Genomic DNA, 23,338 nt, shown 5'->3' on the forward strand with positions numbered 1-23,338 from the left:
AGGGACCAGCAGGGGCTGAGGCACAGTCCCGAGGGCTGCTCTTCTTGGGTTCTCATTGGCCTGTCTTGGACAAGGAAGGCAGCACTGGCCTGCCTGGGACCGCAGGGCTGTGATGTGAGCACTGGCTGTTTTGTACATAAAAGGGGAAATGTCTGAACCCTGAAATAATGCTGCTGTGACTCTCCCTTGTCCCCCAACCTGCTTTGAATATGGCCCCCTGGAATCTGCAATCTGATAGGCAAACACCTCCCCCCCACCCCGAAATAGGAAAATGCATTTTGGAGGGTTAGCGTCTAACTCAGTGCCAAGCCAAGCCTCTCATGTCTCCTTGCTCCCAGCCTCCCTCCAGCTCTGAGCCCCGCCCCTCTCTCCTCCTCAGTCCCCACCAGGCCCTTATTCTGTGCGGTGAGGCACTGCGACGTGGGTTTTGAATGCTGGGCGTTACTTATTGCCTCTGTGACCTTGGGCACGTGTCTTTACGACCCATTTATAATCATCTATATCTTTTAATGTTCATCTATTTTCACCTACTTGAAAGGCGAGTGACAGAGAAAGAGGTGGCTTCCATTCACTGGCTCACTCCCCATCCTATTTCATATGACGTAATGTAGGAAGGGCAATGGTAGATACTCTCTTCCACTCTGCAGAGAGGACTCAGCCAAAGTCACCTGGGTGACAGCCATCCACTTACTGAGCCAGCACCTGCTGCCTCCCAGAACTGCATGGGTGGGAAGCTGGAATCCGGAGCCAGAGGCAGGAACTGAGCACACACCCCCTGGCGTGAGAGGCAGCGTCTTAACCAGAGTCATTGTTGCCAGGCCAAACACCTGCCCCACTTGTGGGGTTTTGATAGGGATTGTGTTGGGGCGCAGCAAATAAAGCCACCACCCATGATGCCGGCATCCCATTTAGGTACGGGTTCGAGTCCCGACTGTTCCACTTCTGATCCAGGTCCCTGCTAATACACCTAGGAAAGTAACAGAAGATGGCCTAAGTCCTTGGGCCCCTGCTCCCATGTGAGAGACCCAAAAGAATCTTCTAGCTCCTGACTTTGGCCTGACCCAGCCCTGGTCACTGTGGCCATTTGGGGAGTGAACCAGCAGATGGAAAATCTCTCTCTCTCTGTCTCTGTCTCTCTCTCTCTGTAACTCTGCTTTCAATTAAGTTGATAAATCTTAATATATATATAAAAGAATGTTTCATACATTTCAGAGTATCTTGCACATTTTGTTAAATCAACTATTTTTGATGATATAAGTAGAATAGTTTTCATAACTTCACTTTCAGATCATTCATTGCTAGTATATAGAAACACAATTGATTTGCATATCTTCTTACTCTTTTAAAAATATTTATTCATTTATTCATTCATTCATTCAAGTGGCACAGAGAGAAGGAGAAACAGAGATCGGGGAGAGTCAGAGACAGACAGAGAGCGAGAGACGGGAGGGGAGAGGGAGAGAGAGAAAGAGATATCTTCCATCTGCTTACTCTCCCAAATGCCTGTAACACGCAAGCCTGGCCAAGCAGAAGCCAGGAGCCAGGAACTCCATCTGGGTTTCCCCTGCGGGTAACAGAACCCAGGCACTTGAGCCATCATCTGCTGGTCCCAGGGTGCACACCGGCAGGAGGCTGGATTGGAAGAAGAGGCAGGCTCCACCCCAGGCACTCCAGTATGCCATGTGGCATCCCAATCGTGTCCTTACTGCTGTGCCACAGGCCTGCCCCTCCTTACTCTTTCTTTCTTTTTTTAAATTTATTTTATTTATTTGAAAGACAGAGTTACAGAGAGAGGTAGAGACAGAGAGAGGTCTTCCATCTGCTGGTTCACTCCCCAGATGGCTGCAACGGCCAGAGCTACACCAATCTGAAGCCAGGAGCTTCTTCTGGATCTCCCACGTGGGTGCAGCGACCCAAGCACTTGGCCCATCTTCTACTGCTTTCCCAGGCCACAGCAGAGAGCTGGATCAGCAGAGGAGCAGCCGGGACTAGAACCGGTGCCCATATGGGATGCCGGCACTCCAGGCCAGGGCTTTAACCTGCTGCGTCACAGCACCGGCCTCCCTCCTTACTCTTTCTAACTCTGCTTAATATTCCATTATTGTCTTAATATTTACACTCCCATTCCTTCATTCTTGGGCATTTGGGTTGGTTCCATCTTTCCCTGGTAGATGGTAAACAGCAGTGCCAGAGTGTGAGCTCCGGTTTGACCCCAAAGATGCAGCGTGCAGCACCCCTTCTGTGGTCAGCTCTGTTTCCCATGACAAAAGGCCTGCGACCTCAAGGCCTGGTAAAGCACTTTTTTAGAATAGAATGTGCAGTTGTAGATGTTCTCTCTGATGCACATATAAAAGTTGTTAAATAAAACATGGTAATACCAGGCATGGGCGAGGAAATCAGCCAGCACTGGGGACGTGCAAAGGAGCAAAACCACTCTGAAAGCCAGTGTGGCAGTTCACCGCACAGCTAACCATACACGGACTCCAGTCCCAAGTCTGCACCCAGGAGAAATAAAAACACGTCCACACAGACACCTGTGCATGAATGCCCATAGCAGCTTTACTTACATGGCTGACAACTGAAAGTAACCCACATGGCCATCAACAAGTAGGTGGATGAACAAATACGGGACACGTGTGCAATGGATTAGTACTCAGCAGTGAGAAGGGATGGACCAATGGAACATGTCATAAAAAAAAAAAAATGTAAGAAGACAGCAAAAAAAAAAAAATACTGTATGATTGCACTTACGTGAAATTCCGGAAAATACAAGGCTAATCTGCAATGACAAAAGGACAGCCAGTGGTTACCAAGACCACCTAAGGGCAAAAAGATGAAATGCAAAACACAGAACATAAGGGAATTGGGGGGTGGGGTGATAGAAATATTCTTTGTCTTGATGGGGGTGGCAGCCACACAAGTGTAGGCTCTATTTGCCCAAACTCATCAAGCTGACAATTGTAATGGCGCATTTTGTTTATCAAAGCATTCCACAATGATGTTTGATGCGGCTTTGGGTACACAAGGACTTTATCACAGTGTTACTTCAATAGCAGAAACATTGGTAGAGTAGAGGAGTGCTTCAGCTCTCCAGGTTATCAGAATGGTAAAGTTTTGCAAGGAGAGGGATTGCTACTGCTAATGGCCCTTTTAGGTGCCCTAGGCCTTTACCAAGACATGCATTTCCCTCCTTGGAGGCTCCTGGGTGGCTGGAACAAGTAGAGGGCAGGCCAGAGGTGCAGGAGGATTCACAGCCTCCAGGGCATCCCTCTTCTAACTGGAGGACTTGGCGCACAGACGCCCAGGGGTATGGTGCAGCTGCCTCCATAACCCCGTGGCAGACCTGAACTCCTGTTGCACACCATGGTCACTTGATTGACAATGCTCCCCTCGCCGGCTTCCTTCCCTCCCCCGTGTCATTCACCGGCTTCCCTACCAATGTTGTCTGCATCTCCTAAATGAGCTACTTTCACTGGAATCCATGTCCGTGGGCTGCTTCTGGGGAACTCAAATAACACTGGCAATGATACTGAGTGACAGTAAAGATACAACAAGTGACAGAAGAGAGAGCAGGGTGATGACCATTCTGGAAACACCTGTCATTCTTGGCAAATGAAGTTTTTTTTAAGATTTTATTTATTTATAAGGCAGAGTTACAGACAAGGTTGTCCATCTGCTGGTTCACCCCCCAAATGGCCACAATGGCTGGGGCTGAGTTGATCCAAAGCCAGGAGCCAGGAGCTTCTTCCAGGTCTCCCACGCAGGTGCAGGGGCCCAAGCACTTGGGCCATCTTCTACTGCTTTCCCAGACCAAAGCAGAGAGCTGGATCAGAAGAGGAGCAGCCAGGACTTAAACTGGCACCCATATGGAATGCTGGCGCTGCAGGCAGAGGCTTAGTCCACTACACCACAGAGCCAGCCTCAAGATTTATTTATTTATTTGAAAGTCAGAGTTACGGGGGGGTGAGGGGGCGTCTTCCATACCCTGGTTCACTCCCAAGTGGCTGCACCGGTGATGGCTGAGCTATGCCAAATCAGAGTCAGGAGCTCCATCCAGGTCTCCCGTGTGGGCGGCAGGGGCCCAAGTACTTGGCCATCCTCCACTGCTCTTGTCCCAGGCCATTAGCAGAAAGCTGGATCAGATGTGGAGAAGCCAGGACTCAACCCAGCACCCATGTGGGGTGCCAGGGCCACAGGCAGCAGCCTCACCTGCTACACCACAGCGTCAGGCCTGAAGTCTTTATAACAGCCTCACACAGTCCCTAGGGAAGGTGTGTGAGGATGTCCATTATGGCACTGTCGACAGTGGTGGGAAACTGCAGTCTACATGTCCATGAGCAAGAGAGTGAGAAATTAGATGTGGGGGACACGAAAGATGACCGCACGGCAGTTACCTTCTGCAATCTGGCTACGGTGTCAGATTTCTATACTATAATGAAATACCTGAGGCAGGCTAGCTTTACAAGCAAAAGAGGTTTATCTTCACTCATGGTTCTGGAGGGTCAAGGTCTAGAGTAGACAGGTCCACTGGTTCGCCCTCTGATGATGGTGTCCTTGCTGGTAGGGTCCTGGAGTAGCACATAGTGAGAGACAGGGAGCTCACTTGTCTCCGCATCTCCCCTCCTTGCAAAGCTACCGGCACCCTAATGACCTAATCCAGTCTAATCAGGTCCCTGAGACCTCCAGCTCTGAACGCAATTGGATGAAGTCTCGAACCTCTTGGTGCTGTGCCATTAGTGTGAGACTTTGGCGAGTACACGCCTGAAGCTTCCTTTGTCTCGGTTGGTGGGCGATATTCAAACTATATATGTATTTTTTTTTAAAGATTGATTTATTTAAAAGGCAGAGAGAGAGAGAGACTCTTCCATCCTCTGCTTCACTCCCCAAATGACCACAAAGCCAGGAAGGAGCCTAGAACTCCTTCAGGTCTGCCATGTGGGTAGCAGGGGCCCAAGCACTTGGGCCATCTTCTGCTGCTTTCCCAGGTGCATGAGCAGGGAGCTGGATCAGAAGCAGAGCAGCCAGGACTTGAACTGATGCTGGTTATGGGATGCCGGCATTGCAGCACCACAACACCGCCCCCAGCAGCCAGATTTTTAACAATAGCCATGGAATAAGAAAAAGAAAGTACAACACTGAAATGGTGCCTTTCAAGCTCGTTAAACCCACAGCACACATAGTTGGAACACACCAACTATGGAAGACCAGGTTCATTGTCTTTTTCATTCTTGGTTGCACGTCCCCTCTCATGCCCCGGGGGGCATGGGGCTGTGTCGGGACACAGCTGCAGGTGTCTAGAGGACAGAGCACAGCGATGCTGTCAGACATCCCAAACAGGACAGCCCAGGGCAAGGAACTATGCGGCCGACAGTCCCAGCACAGTGCTCGCTGGGCAAGGGCGAGCGTGGGGTGATGGCGTGAATGAGTGATGGCTGTGCTGAGCCTCAGGATGGGGTGCGGTAGGGGTTTCGCAGAATTTCAGGACAGCCCCTGTGGGTCCCAGGAGCTGGCGTGCCTCGCCCTCACCTGTGCCGTGCTGGCCTCGGTCGCCTCCAGCTCAACTTCTCGCTGCTGCCAGGAAGCCGACCCAGGGCGAGCCAGGGAGATCCCCGTGGGCTAGTGGATTTGCATGGTCAGTCCAGGGGAAACTGCTGACCACGACAGGGCCGAGGAGGTTCAGGACATGGCATGGGGGGATGGGCGGGGCATGGAAGCGGCGTGGGCCAGAAAAGGATCAGACTGGGAGAGAGGGGAGAGAGCCAGGGGACCCTTCCCAGCCTGTTTGGTTACCTGAAGGCGGCATGGATGCCCTGGGGGCCGGGAGTTGGCATTTTTGGCGGCTGCGATTGAAGTCCTCTGGGTTAAAGCGCTTGGAGTGGGGGGATAACCTAGGGGCAATGTGGGAACCCCGGGTTGGGGTTATAAATCTAGGAGTGGGCTCAGGGATAGAACCCTTTGAAGAGGGGTTAAGTTAGGACCCAGCAGGCTAAGCACTGCTGGCAGTTCCAATATCCCATATGGACACCTGTTTGAGCCCTGGCTGCTCCACTTCAGATCCACCTCTCTGCTTGGGCCCCTGCACCCGTCCGGGAGACCTAGAAGAAGCTCCTGGCTCCAGGCTTCGGATCGGCCCAGCTCTTGCCGTTGTGGCCATCTGGGGAGTGAACCAGCAAATGAAACATACCCCCCCCCCCTTTCCAATTCCACCTTTCAAATAAATCAATCTTTTAAAAAAAAGAACGCATGGGGAAGGTGTTGGGGCAGGGGCAGGAGGCACGGCCCCCAGGGACGGTGGATCCTGGGGAGAGCTGGAAGCCTCTGCTGGATGGTGACCGCGTTCAGGATGACTGGGACGGCGTTCGGCCCCTTGGGGGCGGGGTTAGCCTCTCCCGAGCGCGGCCGGGGCGCCCAGGCCGGAGAGCGCCACTGCGCCCCCGGTGCCAGCAGGGGAGCTTGGCAGTGCTTTGCGCCGGAGGAGTCCTCGAAGACCGGCACGCCACCCAGAGGTCCCCCAAGTCCGCCTTCCTCTCTGCGGGCGGGCCCCTGAGGCCCGGGGGCTGCTGAGCTGGGGGGGCGCTCGAGCTGCGAGGATCCGGGCTGCCCGCAAGGCGAGGAGCGGGCGCCTAGGTGAGTGCCGCGGGCGCGTCCTGGGGTCACCTGGCCAGGGAGGTGGAGGAGCTCCGGCTCGTGGGCAGGGCCGGCCGCAGATGGCAGCGAGGGGAGCAGGGGTGGGCAGTAGGTCCCCAGGGGGCGAGCGGGAGTAGGGGGGCCGGAGAAGAACTCGGGCGGCGGAGGGAAGGGAGCGGCGCCCACGGAGACGCTGCTGGGGCTGCGCTTCTCTGCGCCGTCCGGGTTCCCCTTCTGCGGGGGGGAAAAGTTATCACCCCGAGAAGGAAGGGACGCGGCCTCACGGAGCGCGGGAGGGAAAGGCCCTTCGGGTTCCCGGTGCGGGTGTGTGACGGGTCACGCCGGCGGGCAGGGGTCGGCTGGGCGGAGCGTGACGCGCCACACCCAGGCCGGCTGGGCTGGAGCCCGACCTGAGGAGGTCTGGGTCACCACCCGAAGCTCCTGGACAGCGACCAGGGGACGCGTGCCCAGTCCCGCGTGGCAGTCCTGGGGCAAGTCAGCCTCTCCAAAGCAGGGCCACTGAGTCTTCCTTCCCAGGCCGCGCCGCGCCGCTCTGTGAGACGTGACAGGGCAGGGCAGTGCAATGGTTAGGGCCGGTGAGGCTGACTGCCTGCTGGGCCTTGGGGAAGGGTCTGGCCTTCCTGTGCCTGGGTTTCCAGAACCCAGGATGGGGGCACACAGGGGGAATCCTGGAGGAGCAACTTTCACCGAAACACTCAGGATCAGACGGGATTTGGATTTCAGATTTTTTTGTTTAGGAATATTTGTGTTTACATATATGGGACGGAAGGCTGAGCACCAAGTTCATTTATGTTTCATAAATTCATTAAGACAGCCGCCCACTTGGGGCAGGCGTTGGGCACAGTGGTTTCGTCGTCCCTTGGGACACCGTGTCCCACATTCAAGTGTGTGGCTGAGTCTGGGTGCTGCTTCCAATCCAGCTTCCTGATAATGTGGACCCTGGCAGGCAACAGCGATGGCACAAGTCCTTAAGTCCCTGTCACCTCTGCGGGAGACCCGGATGAAGTTCCTGGCTCCCAGCTTTGGCCTGATGCAGGCATTTGAGGGGTGAACCAGCAGATGAAAGATCTCTCTCTCTCTCTCTGCTTCTCAAATAACAACAACAACAAAAAGACTAAACATAACAAATAAAACTGTAGCAACCCCCTTTGTCCTCTCTCTCTCCCTGCCCAGAAGGAACTGCTGTCATGGATTAATCCTTCCAGTCTGTGCCTTTATTTATTTTTTAAAAGATTTATTTATTTATTTGAAAGAGTAACGGACAGAAAAAGAGAGGTCTTCCATCTGTTGGTTCACTCCACAAATGGCCACAACAGCTGGAGCTGGGCCAGTCCAAAGCCAGGAGCCAGGAGCTTCTTCTGGGTCTCCCACATGGGTGGCAGGGGCCCAAGCATTTGGGCCATCTTCCGCTGCTTTCCCAGGAGCATTAGCAGAGAGCTGGAGCAGAAGTTGGGCAGCAAGGACTCAAACCAGCACCCATATGGGATCCCGGCACTGCAGGGGACAGCGTAACACGCTTCACCACAGCGCTGGCCCCCAGTCTGTGCCTTGATACATTTGGTGTACATACATCTATGCATAAGCAATCCAGAGTGATTTCCTGTGTCTTTGAGCTATAGTAGCTCCGCTTTACCCCCGGGAGTGTGTTCTGAGGCCATAGGGGCTGCCTGAGCCTGGTTTTCTCATACCCAGCACTGTACGGCATCTCTCTGGCGTCTCTAGATTGCCAGCGCCATGCACCTGTGCTTGGAGGCCAGTGTTAAATGTGAACATAAGCACTGTGATATCGTAGCAGTGTACCTGATAGCCAAGACAGCTACCGAGTGGCAGGTCCGGTGCACAGCCTGGACACGCTGCACAGGGGTGATTCATATCCCGGGCAAGCTGGTGTGGAACAAGGTAGGATTTCAACACGCTGCTCAGAACAGCTGGCAGCTTGAACCGTAAGACTTTCTTATTTCTAGAATTTTCCCATTTAGTACTTTCAGACCACGACTGACCATGGGTAACTGAAACCAGGCACAGTGAGATCGTGGATAAGGGAGACTGCTGTACGCGCCTTCCCGGTGAGCGCCTCCCACCCACACGCACTTCTCACGGCTACGCTGTCAATGTCTTTCCAGGATGAGCCCCAGAGGTGTCACTCTTCCCCTCAAACCACTGTGGCGCATCCAGCAGGCGGCCAGCCTACACGCTCCGGTCCCTGCAGATGGGCGTTCAGCTCGCTCCCAGGTGTTCCCCACGACAAACAGCATCGCCAGGACTCCCCTGGACAGGGGACTGGCACCCACGTGCAGCTGTTTCCGAGGAAAACACCAGGGCTCGAGGGCTTTCCACCCTTCCCATCATGTGGGAAGACCGAAGGCTCTGACCCAGAGAGCGGAGAGAACCCGGCTCTGCTGGCCTCCCGCTGCCTCTAGACCCGTGGCCATGTGCCTGGCGTTTGGTAGGGACTCAAAAAATGGAAGCATGAGTTTTTTGGTGACAAACGTGTTAGTATGTTTTATGTAGTGTTCTTTCCTATGCACCTTTTATTTAACATATTTAGTATAGTGCTGAATATACCATTTTTATCATCTGCATTTGCTTAGCGTTATATTGGAAGCATTTTTCCCCATCATGAAATATTATTACATTTTAATGACTCTATAATATTCCATTGTTTGAAAGCACCATAATTTGTTTAACCTTTCTAGCAGAGCACTCTTACGTAGTTTGCGATTTTAAAATATCCTAATTGAGCTGAAGTGCACATATCTCTATTAAAATCAACCATTTAGGTGCAGCATGTTAGGCCTCGCTGTGACACTGGCATCTCGTACTGGAGTACTTCCTATTAATGCACCTGGAAAAGCAGCAGAAGGTGGTCCAAGCACTTGGGCCCCTGCACCCACGCGGGAGACCAGGGATGCATTCCTGCCTCCTGGCCTCGGTCAGCTATGCCAGCTATAAGCTGTGAAAAGAGCAGTGTGTGGGTATTGTGGCTTCAAGGACTCCATTTGTAGAGGACAGTTTGGGGGCCGTTGAGCTTGGAGCACCCAGCAGGTTGGCATGGATGTTGCCTCAGCTGGCAACTGGCCCCGTCTCCTGTTCCCATATGAAGGGGGCTACCTCTGCCCAGAGAAGCTTTGTGCCTGCAAGCACGAGCTACTCTGACGGCATCCCTCCCTTAATTTTTTTATTTTTAAAATTTTTTTAAAGATTTACTTTATTTATTTGAAAGAGTTACAGAGAGAGGTAGAGCCAGAGAGAGAGAGAGGTCTTCCATCCTCTGGTTCACTCCCCAATTGGCTGCAACAGCCAGAGCCGAGCTGATCTAAAGCCAGGAGCCAGGAGCTTCTTCCAGGTCTCCCATGCAGGTGCAGGGGCCCAAGGACTTGGGCCATCCTCCACTGCTTTCCTAGGCAACATCAGAGAGCTGGATTGGAAGTGGAGCAGCAGGGACCAGAACTGGTGCCCATACGGCATCCCTCCCTTTAAACACACGCTCTGGGATGTCCAGGAGGCCAAAGGGGACGTCACTGAATTATTCAGCAGAATTTATTGAGCAATTACTGTGTCCTAGTTTTACCCCCACGGACGAATCCGTGAGCAGAACAGAGTCCGTGCCGTCCTGCGTCTTACACCGCAGTGGGGGAGATGAGCCATCAGTCGATGGGGTGACATTCGGTGTGTTAGCTCAGGGCCTTTGAGAAGCAGACTCCCACAGATTAACTGCGCTAGAAATATATCACAGGAAGCCCCTGAGAGAATACGGGGAGAAACCAGGAGAGGCTCGGAGAGCCGTCAGGTGGCAGGGCACAGCTGATGCCTGAAGAAGAAGAGGAAACAGAGAAAACAGGGAAGGAGGGGGAGAAGGAAGAAAGGAGGTGCGGGGAGGGGAGGGGGAGGCACAAGTGTCCCAGGCCACGAGGGAGGTCTAAGGAGAGCCGGCCAGACCCCTCACGCGGGCCCGCCCCAGTGCCCCTGCTGTGCTCAGCCCATGGGACAGTGCTGAGAGAGTCAGAGCGCAGCTGCGGCCTCCATGGGACAGTGCTGAGAGAGTCAGAGCGCAGCTGCGGCCTCGGGTCGGTTATGCTCCCTGCAGTTGACCGTCTGAGCGGTACGGCCCCAGGCAGCCACAGTAAGATGTGGGCAAGAATGCGGGGAGTGAGGGGACAGAAAGTAAGCTGAGGAAAGGCCTCTCTAGGAAACTGAGATCTGCACAGAGATCTGCCGTGAACAAGCGCTTCTGGGTGAAGAACATTCCAGAAGGCAGCACATGCACTGGCCCTGCAGTAGAAGCGTGGTTCGTGCGTTGGGAAAAAGCAAGGAGAGAGGTGTGCGTATGGAGAGGAATGATCTGGAGCGAGCTGGTGGGGACAGGTCTGCGAGGGTCAGCGTTAGTCTGAGCATGGAGGCCTGCCCCACTGGAGAGGGGTCGTGCTCAGGGGCCCAGTGAGGGGTGTGGCCTGGCTGACATCTTTGAAGGTTCACTTATTTGTAGGCAAAGTGTGGCTTCAAACCCAACTCCTTCAGACTTCAAAGTCACATCTCCCCTGTTCCCCAAACTGCCCTGGCCCCCATCTACCCTAGAGAGAAAATTCTCCCCAGGAGGCTCACAGCTGCCCTGGAATTCTGGACTTGACTGGGTGGCCCCAGGGTGACAGTGAGCAGGCTAAGAATTCAATATGTGGTTGCAATCCTGCAGCTCAGGGCCCACCTCCAGCTGAGCCAGGCAAATGGCCAGAGGCCTTGAGTTCATCCTCGGTGTGTTCTCTGTCACTCAGCGCCGTGTGAGCCCGGGCACACCCCTCCCCCTCCCTGGGGCTGTTCCTCTGTGTGTATAATGAAGGCAGTGATCGCCCGACTCTCCTGTTGTAAAATCAAAGTTCTGAGCCCTATCAGAAAGAACGAAGGCCCTGAGAAGGGGAGGGGTGGAGTGGGAGTTCGGCATGAGAGCTAAGATGTTGCTTGGGATATTTGTGTCCCAAATCGGAGTTCCTGGGATTGAGTCCCAGCTCCGCTTCCAATCCAGCCTCCTGCTAACGCACACCCTGGGAGGCAGCAGATGATGGTTCAGGTACTTGGGTTCCTGCCACCCACATGGGAGACCCAGATTCAGTTCTTTTTTTTTTTTAAGATTTATTTATTTATTTGAAAGTCAGAGTTACACAGAGAAGGAAAGAGAGGCAGAGAGAGAGAGAGGTCTTCCATCTGCTGGTTCACTCCCCAGATGGCCGCAACAGCTGGAGCAGCGCCGACCCAAAGCCATGAGCCAAGAGCCAGGAGCTTCTTCTAGGTCTCCCACACAGTACGGGGGCCCAAGGACTTGGCCATCTTCCACTGCTTTCCCAGGCCACAGCAGAGAGTTGGATTGGAAGTGGAGCAGTCAGGTCTCGAATCGGCGCCCATATGGGATGCCGGCACTGCAGGCGGCGGCCTTACCTGCTATGCCACAGCACCAGCCCCCCAGATTTCAGTTCTAACCTCCTGGCTTTGGCCTGGTCCAGGCCTGGCTGTTGTGGGCCTGTGGGGAGTGAACCAGTGGGTATTAGGGACGACAGTCACTGGAGGAGGAGATGTTCCACTCAGAAGAAAGGGGAGCCGAGAAGAGAGCTGCAGGGCTCTGTACCCCAAAAGTGGTCTTCTTGGGGAAGACTTCCCCCCGCACGCCGTGGCTGAGCTGTTCTGAGAAGGGAAATTTCCTGTAACCCGACGGTCGTGAGCTGCAACAGTCTGCCTTCCTGAGCTTCCTGTTCCAGTTCCTCATTCCCCTTCCCCTTCATCACCTGCAGCCTCTGGGGCTGACCCCAGGGCCTGCTGAGAGGCAGGAGAGCCGGGGCCCACTCTGTGCCATGGACCTCCATGTTCCCCTCTGAAAAATGGGATCATAACTCTGGTCTGCTCATTTCAGCCAAGCACGCTGAGGATTCTGGAAGGCAGAACCCAGTGTATTCCCTGCACAGATGTCTGTGGAGGGCCTGTGACGTGCTGGGCACCGTGTAGGCACAGCCACAGGGCCACCGGCTTAACAGAATCCACCCATCCCTGCCTACTAGAATGGCTCCAGTAGCATTTTTTTTTTAAAGACCTGTGCTATTTATTTGAAAGGCAGAGTTACAGAGAAAGAAGGAGAGACAGAGAAAGAGATGCTCCATCTGCTGGTCCACTGCCCAAATGGCCACAACAGCCAGGACTGGGACGATCTGATGCCAGGAGCCAGGTGCTTCTTCCAGGTCTCCCACGTCAGTGCAGGGGCCCAAGCACTTAGGCCATCTTCTGCTGCTGTCCCAGGTGTATTAGTAGGGAATTGGATCAGAAGCAGAACAGCCAGGACTCAAACCAGCACTACAGTATGGGATGCCTGTAGGTATCTCACAACACCACTCCTACACCCATCACCATCTTTTTTTTTTTTTTTTTTGACAGGCAGAGTTAGACAGTGAGAGAGAGAGAGAGAGAGAAAGGTCTTCCTTCCGCTGGTTCACCCCCCAAATGGCTGCCATGGCCGGTGCACTGCGCTGATCCGAAGCCAGGAGCCTGGTGCTTCCTCCTGGTCTCCCATGTGGGTGCAGGGCCCAAACACTTGGGCCATCCTCCACTGCCTTCCCAGGCCACAGCAGAGAGCTGGACTGGAAGAGGAGCAACCGGGACAGAACCGGCACCCCAACCAGGACTAGAACCCAGGGAGCTGGCGCTGCAGGCAGAGGATTAGCCAAGTGAGCCACGGCACTGTCTACCCATCACCATCTTAATCTCTTCTAACAATCGCTGTCGTGGGGTGAGTGTTGCGGTGCAGCAGGTTAAGCCACATCCCTTATCAGAGTGCCTGGTTTGAGTTCTGACTGCTCCACTTCTGATTCACCTTCCTGCTAATGCATCCTGGGAGACAGTGGACGATGGCTCAACTGCTTGGGCCCCTGCCATCCACGTGGGAAACCCAGATAGAGTTCTTGTCTCCTGGCTTCAGCTTGACACAGTCCCAGCCATTGCATGCACTTGGGGAGTGAAACAGCAGATGGAAGAACTCTCTCCCTCTCTCTCCATTCTGCTTTTCAAGTAGATGAAAATAAATAAATAGACATTGTGTTAAACATCTGCCATGAAGGAGGTCTTTGTTATCAGCCGTTTATGCTCAGGTGTGAATTGCAGTCTCTCAGAGGAATCTCCTCTGCATGGGACAGGACTCCTTGATGTTTAAGGGGAAAGAAATCCAACTCAGACTGGCTCCAGCAGAGAGCAAGGTTGTTGGAGAGTCCACGAGAAATCAGTGTCAGCCAGGCTGAGGTCTGGGTCTCTGATTCCCCGGTTCCTGGCTCTGCCTGGCTGCTGCAAGCCTCTTTGCTAGCCAGAGGCCAAGGGCGGAGCCTCATTGGCCAGGACTGAGTCACGTGCTCATCCCTGGTTCCATCACTGCAACCCTGGCTCACCCTACAGCCGGGGGTGCAATCGGCGCTACCCCGACCCGAGAATTGAGCCTGGGGAGGGGGCGTTCCCAAAGGACGACGGCGGCACCGCATCGAGGCAGGAAGAACGGCAGCTGTCCCTTTCAGAGAGCATCTCATCGCACATCCAGCTTCACGTGTGGAGACCCCGGGGCCCCACAGAGCCTGGGACTCGGCTGAGCTCACACAGTGAACTTGTGGCAGAGCGGAGCCCTGGATCCTCTCCCTCGCAGGCCTCGTGGAAGCTCCCAGTGGGCCCACTCCACAGCTGCTCAGGCAGGCCCTGGCCTCTTCCCCTTGGACTTGACTGTGACAGTGCAGGAGGAACCCTGGAGGCCTCCGCGGCCCGCATGGTGACCGTGGGAAGCAGCCAGAGCAGGCAAGCTGACCTTTCTCGTTTCCCTCCCACGCCGTGCCTGCAGAAGCCGGGGAGGCCAAGAAGAAGGTTTCGGGTTCTCAGAATCGCAGTGGCCTGAGGAAGTGTCTTTACCCGCGGTCAGTAGTTCTGAACCCAGCAGCTAGAAGGGCTACTTCTGCCTTGGAGCCTGGTTTTGAACCACACAGGACAAACACGTGTGTGCAGATGATTCAAAAAGTCTTTCACATCCCTTGTTACACAGACCTCGGGCCAGGCCTGAGAAGCGAGCGTCTCCTATCTTACAGGAAAGAAAAGGAGACCCCGAGAGGGGAGGTGACTTGCCCAAGGTCACGTTGCCAGGAGGTGGCAGGACCAGGATCCAAACGAGAGTGTCTGGCTGCCACGTTCAGCCTTCATGCCATTAGTGTGGTGGGTCTCAAATTTTGTGGTGCATAAGAATTTCCTGCCAGACTGTAAGAGGTGAGGATTCCAGGTCCTCACTCGCAGAGCCACTGGTTCATTCAGTCCAGGGTGTGGCTCGGGAATACATAAGAGTCAGTGAAGATGCTTTGGGTGCGAGTGGCAGAAACCCCGTTCAGATTGGCTGGGGCCGAAGTGAGAATGTATTTGCTCGGGAACTGGAAGCAGTCCAGGGGTTTATAAGCTTCAGGCATAGCTGGATCCAGGTGCTCACACATATCTTCGGGAACTGCTTGGTAGGCATGCCGCAGCTCCGGTGTCTTCTCTGGTGGCCTCACTCTACCGCAGCCTCCTGCCTTCAAGATGTCAAGGTGGTGCCCAACAGCTCCAGGTTCCTGAACCTCAATAACGGTTCTAGAAAGAAGCTTTTTCCTAATGTTTCCAGAAAATTCTGAGGGCACAGACTCTGTGTGCCTCAGTGAGGCTCACACCCAGTGCTTCCCTGTAGCTGAAACAATCCTCTGCGACCGGGGGTCGGGGGCCAGGACCCTCAGGTCAGCCAGGCCTGGATCCGGCTGCCAATCCTGCCCAGAAGGCTGGTTCCCCAGAGCTGGCACCAGAGGAGGGAAGGATGCTGAGCAGGCGAGAGCAAGAGGTGTCCGCCAGGCCGTGCCTGAGGCACCTGGAGACCTGGACGTCCCTGCCACCTGTTCCGGATTATTCCTCAGTGCGCTGTACACGGCTGCCAGATCCAGCAGGAGAAACTGTCACCCTGCCCTTCGGCCACCTTTGTATGAGAGCGTCCATGTAATAAACCTCTTCTGAATTTAGTGTTCAAAAATATTTGTTTCTGTCAACAAACTGCCATGTTTCCTGGGATCTTAAGGGGGCCGGTGTTCACGTTTCCATTTTTAACTTTGCTACTGGGAGGCTCAGGGAGATATCTGGTAGCAGTCCCACCCTGGGCTTGTGTTCGGGAATGGCTCCTTTCTTTTTTTTTTTTTATTTTTTTTTATTTTTTTTTTATTTTTGACAGGCAGAGTGGACAGTGAGAGAGAGAGACAGAGAGAAAGGTCTTCCTTTTGCCGTTGGTTCACCCTCCAATGGCCGCCGCGGTAGCGCGCTGCGGCCGGCGCACCGCGCTGTTCCAATGGCAGGAGCCAGGTGCTTCTCCTGGTCTCCCATGGGGTGCAGGGCCCAAGCACTTGGGCCATCCTCCACTGCACTCCCTGGCCACAGCAGAGAGCTGGCCTGGAAGAGGGGCAACCGGGACAGGATCGGTGCCCTGACCGGGACTAGAACCCGGTGTGCCGGCGCCGCAAGGCGGAGGATTAGCCTGTTGAGCCACGGCGCCGGCCGGCTCCTTTCTGATTGGTAGAGTAACCCCTTCTGAGACTTGAAGGGCTCTGTCTGTGGTTGAAGGTTTTAGCTGCTTCAAATCCTTTGTGGAAATCAGATCTTGGAATGTTCTCGGGTCTCCCCCAAATATTTATCTTTATTGGAAGCTCCCTCGTCTTCAAAAACCAACTTCTTATTCTTCTGCTGAATTGTTATAATCAGCAAGTTGCTTTGTCTATGAACATATCAACAAGGATTTCAAGATGTTTTGCACTGAAATTAATCTTTTCATTCCATTTTCCATGAACTTTGCAAGCACCCTCAGAGACACTCATGTGACAAAAATGAGTCGGTAGTCTTCGTGTTTGGCAGTTTGCTTTCTTTTTCACCCACTAAGAATCTCCACAACTGCTGCATGGCCCAACTATCTTTACCGTTCCCTTAGAACTTTCTTTTCAATCTTTTATGGAGCGAAAATCCATAGGACATAAAACTCACTACTGTGGCCACTGCTGAGGCACAGCTCGGGGGAGTAAGTGCACTTATAACGCTGTGTGGCTGTCACCACCACCATCTGTCTCCACAGCTCTCATCTTGTAAAACTGAAGCTCCACCCATTAGACAGTAGCTCCCCATGGCCCCTGCCCCCAGCTCCTGGTGACCGCCATTCTACTTTCTTTTCTTTTTTTAATCTGCTTATTTTATTGAAGGATATATATATATATATATACACACACATATATATATATATATAGAGAGAGAGAGAGAGAGAGAGAGAGATCACTCATCCATTGGTTCACTTCCCAAATGACTGCAATGGCGAGGGCTGATCCAGGCAGAAACCGGGTGCCTGGAACTCCACCCTGGTCCCCCACATGGGTGGCAGGGACTCAAGCACTTGGGCCATCTTCTGATGTTTTCCCCGCATGTTAGCAGGGAGCTGGATCAGAAGTGGAGCAGCTAGGACTCGAACTGGCACTCTGATATTGGGTGCTGGCGTCACAGGTGATCGCTTAGCTCACTGTGCCACAGCTCCGGCCTCTCACCATTCTACTTCCTGCACCTCCTAAGGGCCTCTTTGATTGTGGCTTTGGGAAGTAATTTCGTATGTCCAACCTTCCCTTCTCAACTTGGTCCCTGGAGCACAAACCACATGCTGACATTTTTACTTCCCAGCACGGTGGGAGTGGGCTGGGGGGCATTCACCACCTCTCTGTGCGTGTGCTCCCACTGTGCCCTGGGCCGGCACCAGGGGACATGGCCATGAGCAAAGTAGCCTTTCCTGTGCAGCGATGAGGGAGCCGTCCTGTGTCTGCACTGCCTAATCAGGAGCTTTGAGCCACACACTGCTACCGAGCCTGCTTGGCAAAGCATAACAGCCATGGGCTGTATGTGTAAAATATGCAGTGGGGTTTGAAGACCTGGGACCAAAAAAAAAAAATGCATTGAGACAGGCTTTGGCCTAGCAGTTAGGATGGTTAAGGCTCCTGTGCCCATTTCAGAGTACCTGAGTTCAATTCCCAGCTCCAACTCCTGGCTCCAGATTCCTGCTAATACAGCAGTGATGGCTCAAGTAATGGGATTCCTGCCATCCAGGTGGGACACCCGAATTGAGTTCCCAGCTTCTGGTTCCAGCCTGGCCCAGCTCCAGCCATCGTGGGCATTTTGGGAATAAACCAGTGGATGGGTACGTGCTCTCTCTCTCTTACACTCTGCTTCTCAAATAAACAAATTAATTAATAAGGTAAACAGAAATGGTTGTGGTCAACATTTATGTAGAGTTTTCTGTGTGCTGGGCACTTGGACATTCTGCAGCCCACTTGGTGCCCACCACCCCCTGGGATAGAACCACCGCCACAGGGAACATGTGGCGTGTTCCATATGTGTGGATTGGGAATCCTGTAGCTCACAGCTACAGATCAGTGGCTGCTCAGGGAGTCAGGTGAAGCTGCCCTATATCACACAGCAATGCTCTTCCCAGAACACATTTCCATTGATAATTAGAGAGAGAGAGAGAGATTTATTTTATTTGAAAGGCAGAGTGGGGGCGGGATATGAGAATCTTACATCCATTGGTTTGTTTTCCAAATGGCTGCAATGGTTGGGCCAGGCCAGAACCAGGAGCCAGGAACCCCATCTGGGTCTCCCTTTTGGGTGGCAGGGGTCCAAGCACTTAGGTCATCTCCCACTGCCTTCCCAGCGCATTAGTGAGGATCTGGCTCAGAAACGAGGCAGCCAGGACTTGAGCTGGTGCTCCTACTCATGCCAGCGTCACAGGCTGTGGTTCAACCCTCCGTGCCACAGTGCTGGGGCCTGAGCAAATATATGAAGTGTGATATAATCGTATGTCGTGTAAAACTACACCAGATGGTATTTAATTTTCCCAGAACTGTGATACATATTTCTCACAAATCAAAGAGAGATGTTGGTTTCAGATTCAAACGTACATTATGAAACAGTGGCTCATGGTGATAATGCCCCAGACTAAGGGACAGCACCCAGAAGCCTGAACGTGCTCCTTACTTTATTCACTAAGTGCAAGCGAAGCAAAAGCCACTCAAGTCTTCAGATGGGAAATCATTCCCACTTCCTGCCAGGAAACACAAATCCTGGCAAAGGAAAGGCATCCATTTGCTTTTTCCAAGTAACTCTCCTAAGCCTAGGAACTGGGGATTTTTTTTCTTAAACCATAAACACATGCTTTTTTTAATTTTTAAAACATTTTTAAAACTTTACTTATTTGAAAGGCAGAGCGATAGTGTGCTCACACATGTATGAGAGAGAGATTGATCAATCTTCCATCTACTGGTTCACTCCCCAGATACCCATCGCAGCCAGGGCTTGGCCAGGCCAAAGCCAGGAGCCAGGAACTCCACTGAGGTTTCCCACGTGGGTGTCGGGGGCTCAAATACTTGAATCATCATCCTCTGTCTTCCCAGGTTCGCGTTAGCAGGAAGCTGGATCAGAAGCAGAGGAGCCAGAACCTGAACCAGGCACTCCTACTAGGGACGTGGGCTTCTCAGGCAGTGTAACGCACCGTGCCCTCCTCGGCTTTTCAGAAACAGGATAAGTATAGCTGAGTTGTAGCTGCTTTAGGAGAACATGGCCGTCGTGCCGAGATGAGGGAAGCGGCCACTTCCTTACCTGGGTGCTCAGAACCTGCCTCCCCCGCCGATCCCTGCGCCTATCTGGAGGACAGACATGAAACAGTTCTGCCGCTTTGGCAATGAGCTTTGACTCTCATCGGGCAAATGTGTTTTCCTTACGCATCTGAAGTTAGTGCGACCGCAGTGTCTGAGTTCCACCTGCACAACGTCCCCCAACCCGCCCTCTTCCTGCCTCCTCTCACCGCCTGCACCAGGCCACCATCATCTGATTCCTGGACAGCTGAGACACACACACACACACACACACTGCCGCCACCGCCACTGCTAGGTTCTCTGCCCTGTTCCCTACAGTCTGTCCTTCCCCTGGCTACCAGCGGGATTACTTAAAGTGCAAACTGAACCCTGTCCTTCTCCGGCCAAAACCTCCCCATGCTTTTCCACTATCCTTAGGATAAAATCTACAGGCCAGCATTGTGGTGTAGCAGGTAAAGTCACCACCTGCAACACCGGCATCCCATATGGGTGCAGGTTCGAGTCCCAGCTGCCCCAGTTCCGATCCATCACACTGCTAATACAGGAAGGCAGTGGAGAATAGCCCAAGTGCTTGGGTTCCTGCACCCACTTGGGAGACCCCAAAGAAGCTCCTGACTCCTGGCTTTGGTCTGGCCTAGCCCTGGCCCTTGCAGCCATTTGAGGAGTGAACCAGCGGATGGAAGCCCTCTCTCTCTGTCTCTCCCTCTCTCTGCCCCTGGCTCTTTCCTGGTGTTTCCATCATCCTCATGACTTCTCTGAATAAACTCCCCTTCCCACAGGTCCTCGTACCCATGGCTAGGACGATTTATCAGCTCTGGGCCAGCCCTGGGGCAGGTGTGGACATGGGGAAGCCTGGAGGGAGCCAGGGTACATGGGCTCTGGGTGGGCAGAGTGTGTGTGTGTGTGTGTGTGCGTGCAGGGGGCTGGCAGGGGCAGTCAAGCCAGGGACCTCCAGTGCCAGCCTCACAAGATTCCCGTGCGTGGGGCTCTGGGCAGCCAGGGCTCACTTCCCTTCTGTCTGCCACAGGATGGGGTGCATGAAGTCCAAGTTCCTCCAGGGTGGACGCAAAATCTCAAAAACTGAGCCCAGCACGAACCCGCACAGCACAGTGTATGTGCCGGATCCCACATCCTCCATCAAGCCGGTGAGTAGAGGAGGAGTCTGGCGTCCTCCCCGGCCCTGACACTGCCTCAGCATTGCTCTTACAGCCTCCTGCCCGCCCACGCTGGGCAGGATGAAATGGAGCCAAGTAGCCACCGGCAGAGCCCTCACTCTCCAGGCAACATCTCCAGGATGCTTCCAGGGCCAGGAAGCCACTTCCCCTTGTCCTGCCTGCAGCCCAGGCCTTGGTCCATCTGCCTGGGCTCCACCAACTGGGTCTCAGGGAGCATCGCAGGCCTCCAGCCGGGGCGGTAGCAAAAGCGGTGCTTAGCGTAGGGAGTGGCCAGACAGGCGGAACCCACAGCTGAAATAAGGGCTGTAATGGTAGCATCAGCATCACAGTGAGAACAGCAGCAGCTGCAGTGAGAGCAGTAACGACAGTAAGGAGACGCCATCAGCGGACTACCACACCGTGCACTCTACATCACCTTAGCAGCAGGTGCATGGCAAGAGCAGGAAATGAGACGTAGTGATGTTCGTAGACTCTCTTTGTGTTTTATTTTTTTAAAAGATTTACTGGGGCCAGCTTTGTAGAGTAGTAAATGGGTAAAGCTGCCACCTGCTATGCTCCACTGCCCATCTGGCCCTCTCCTGATGTGCCTGGGGGGCAGCGGAAGATGGCCCAAGTACTTGGGCCCCTGCCACCCATGTAGGAGACCCAGATGGGATTCCTGGCTCTTGGCTTTGGCCTGGCCCAGCCTCAGCCACTGAGGACACTTGGGGAGTGAACCAATGGGTAGAACACCTCTCTCGCTTTCTCTCCTTTTCTTTCTCTCTCCTCTCTCTCTCTCTCTCCTCTCTATCTCTCTGTCACTCTGATTTTTAAATAACTAAAATAATGCCCCCCGCTCCCGTGTCCCCTGTGACCTGGGCTTCTGGCCTCTGTCCTTCCTGCTCTCTCCTAGGTCTGATGGCTAGAACAGGACTAATTCTGGAGGACAAAGGAAAGGGCACCTCCTCCGTCTAACACTGGGCCTCTGGGAAGACAGCCTGAGATTCCTGACCATCCCAGCGGGTGGTGTCCCGAGCGGGCTGCAGACTGGGGACCTGCAGTCACTCTCTCTGCTCCACTACTCACCTCTGCGGCCCTGGGCCCTTTCTGTGGTGGGGACCCCCAGGTTCTCAGAGGTCCCCTGGTTAGTCACCCAGTGGAAGACACAGGGTTTCTTCCCTGTTTCTGGTTGTTTTTTCTGAACATCCGATTGAAGTGATGCAGTTATGTGCTCCTCAGAGAAAGGGATTCCAGACCAAATCCGTTTGAGAGGGGTGAGCTTTTAGCCCAGTGGTTACGACACTAGCTAAGATGCCTGCATCCCACATCAGAGGGCCTGGATTCCACTCCCGCCTCCAGCTCCTGACTCCAGCTCGCTGCTAATCCGGACCCTGGGAGGCAGCGGCTGATGGCTCAATTATTTGGGTCCCTGGCAGTCACATGGGAGATGCAACCTTTCTCCGTAAATTTACACGTGGAAAATACTTAGGGCTGGTGTATGCGTGTTTTATGTAAATGTTCTGAATGTATCATTCTGCATAAGGTGCTTTCTTCACCCAACAGCGAGCCACTGGGGACGGCTGTGACGGCAATGAGCCTCGGCCTCCCCCTTACAGCAGCTGCTTGGAACGCCACCATTGACACGGCCACTCTCATTTGGATGACACTTTGGTTCACGTACATGATGGAGTCTTTAGTCATGGCTCATGTGCATGGACCTACAATTTCTCCAAACACACCTTAAAAACACTGGTCTGGCCCAACCCTCTCAATGTGTGTCGACAGAAAGGGTCCAGCCAGCATCTCCCAGGATGTCCAAGGCCAAAGGCAGAGGCCACTCCTCGAGAAAGCCAGATTCTGGTGGTGGTGGGGTGTTTGGCTTGGGGGTCCAGACACCAGCTAAGAAGCTCACGTTCTGCCTCCAAGTCCTCAGCGCTGGCTCCTGACTCCAGCTTCCTGCTAGTGGGGATCCTGGCAGGCGGTGGTGATGGTCAAGTATCAGAGCTCCTGCCACCCACGTGGGAGCCCTGGCCTGAGTTCCTGGCTCCCAGCTGTTGCAGGCACTTGGGGAGTGAACCCCTGAGTGGGAGTTCTCCTTGTCTCTCTGCCAGGAAGGAAGGGAAGAAGGGGAGAAGGGGGGAGGAGGGAGGAGGGAGAGGGGGAGGGAGGAACGACCACAGTCAGAGCTGCTGTGGGTCTTTGGGCTGGCTCTTTCCTTAACGTGCCAGGCAGCCTCGGGCATGTCCTGGCCCTCTGCGGACCTCCCACCGAGGTGTGCAGGACTGGTGTAAGATGCCCCTGGGCTTCCTAGTCAACAGAGACCTTCCACGGCCTCTTACGTGGCCACGTTCATTCCCTGCCCCCTCTCTTCCCCACAGGGGTCCAGCAGCAGCCATGGCAAACCCCCAGGACTTGCAGAGGGTGAGTATCCAGGCCCCAGGAGCCATGCGGCTGCAGGGCGTTCACTCAAGTTCTTGGTCTGAGACGGAAGCAAACTCCCAGTCACAACCACCCCTGAAGACCCCCTAATTTATCCCTAACATGCTTTGCACAGGCTACTGTGTGCCTATAACACGGTTTAGTCACATGAACAAAACACAGTTAACTCTCAACTCCACCCTCACGCCGAGCACGGGGAAGCCTTCTGTGTCCGTGTACCAGTGGGTCCCGAGCTGGGTGCCAGGGGCTGGGACGCTGTGGGCTCACCATCCTATGTGTGTCCCTTGCCACCAGGTTCTGAGGACATCATCGTGGTTGCCTTGTTTGGCTACGAGGCCATTCACCGTGAAGACCTCAGCTTCCAGAAGGGAGACCAGCTCATGGTCCTGGAGGAGTGAGTCCCACCCCCCACCC

General features: G+C 53.9%; 1 protein-coding gene across 1 annotated transcript in view; it reads left to right on the forward strand.

Moving 5' to 3' along the window:
- Positions 1–6,454: 6,454 nt before the first annotated feature.
- The window catches only part of HCK (HCK proto-oncogene, Src family tyrosine kinase), a 43,352-nt gene continuing 26,468 nt past the window's right edge, over positions 6,455–23,338 (forward strand). Inside the window, exons 1-4 of the mRNA XM_062204008.1 lie at positions 6,455–6,627; positions 20,359–20,476; positions 22,864–22,906; positions 23,219–23,318. Of these exons, the coding sequence (XP_062059992.1) occupies positions 20,360–20,476; positions 22,864–22,906; positions 23,219–23,318 (260 nt within the window). The 5' untranslated portion in view covers positions 6,455–6,627; position 20,359. The remainder of the gene's footprint in view (positions 6,628–20,358; positions 20,477–22,863; positions 22,907–23,218; positions 23,319–23,338) is intronic.

Source organism: Lepus europaeus, chromosome 10 (assembly GCF_033115175.1).
Source record: "Lepus europaeus isolate LE1 chromosome 10, mLepTim1.pri, whole genome shotgun sequence".
NCBI classification, from domain to species: Eukaryota; Metazoa; Chordata; class Mammalia; order Lagomorpha; family Leporidae; genus Lepus; species Lepus europaeus.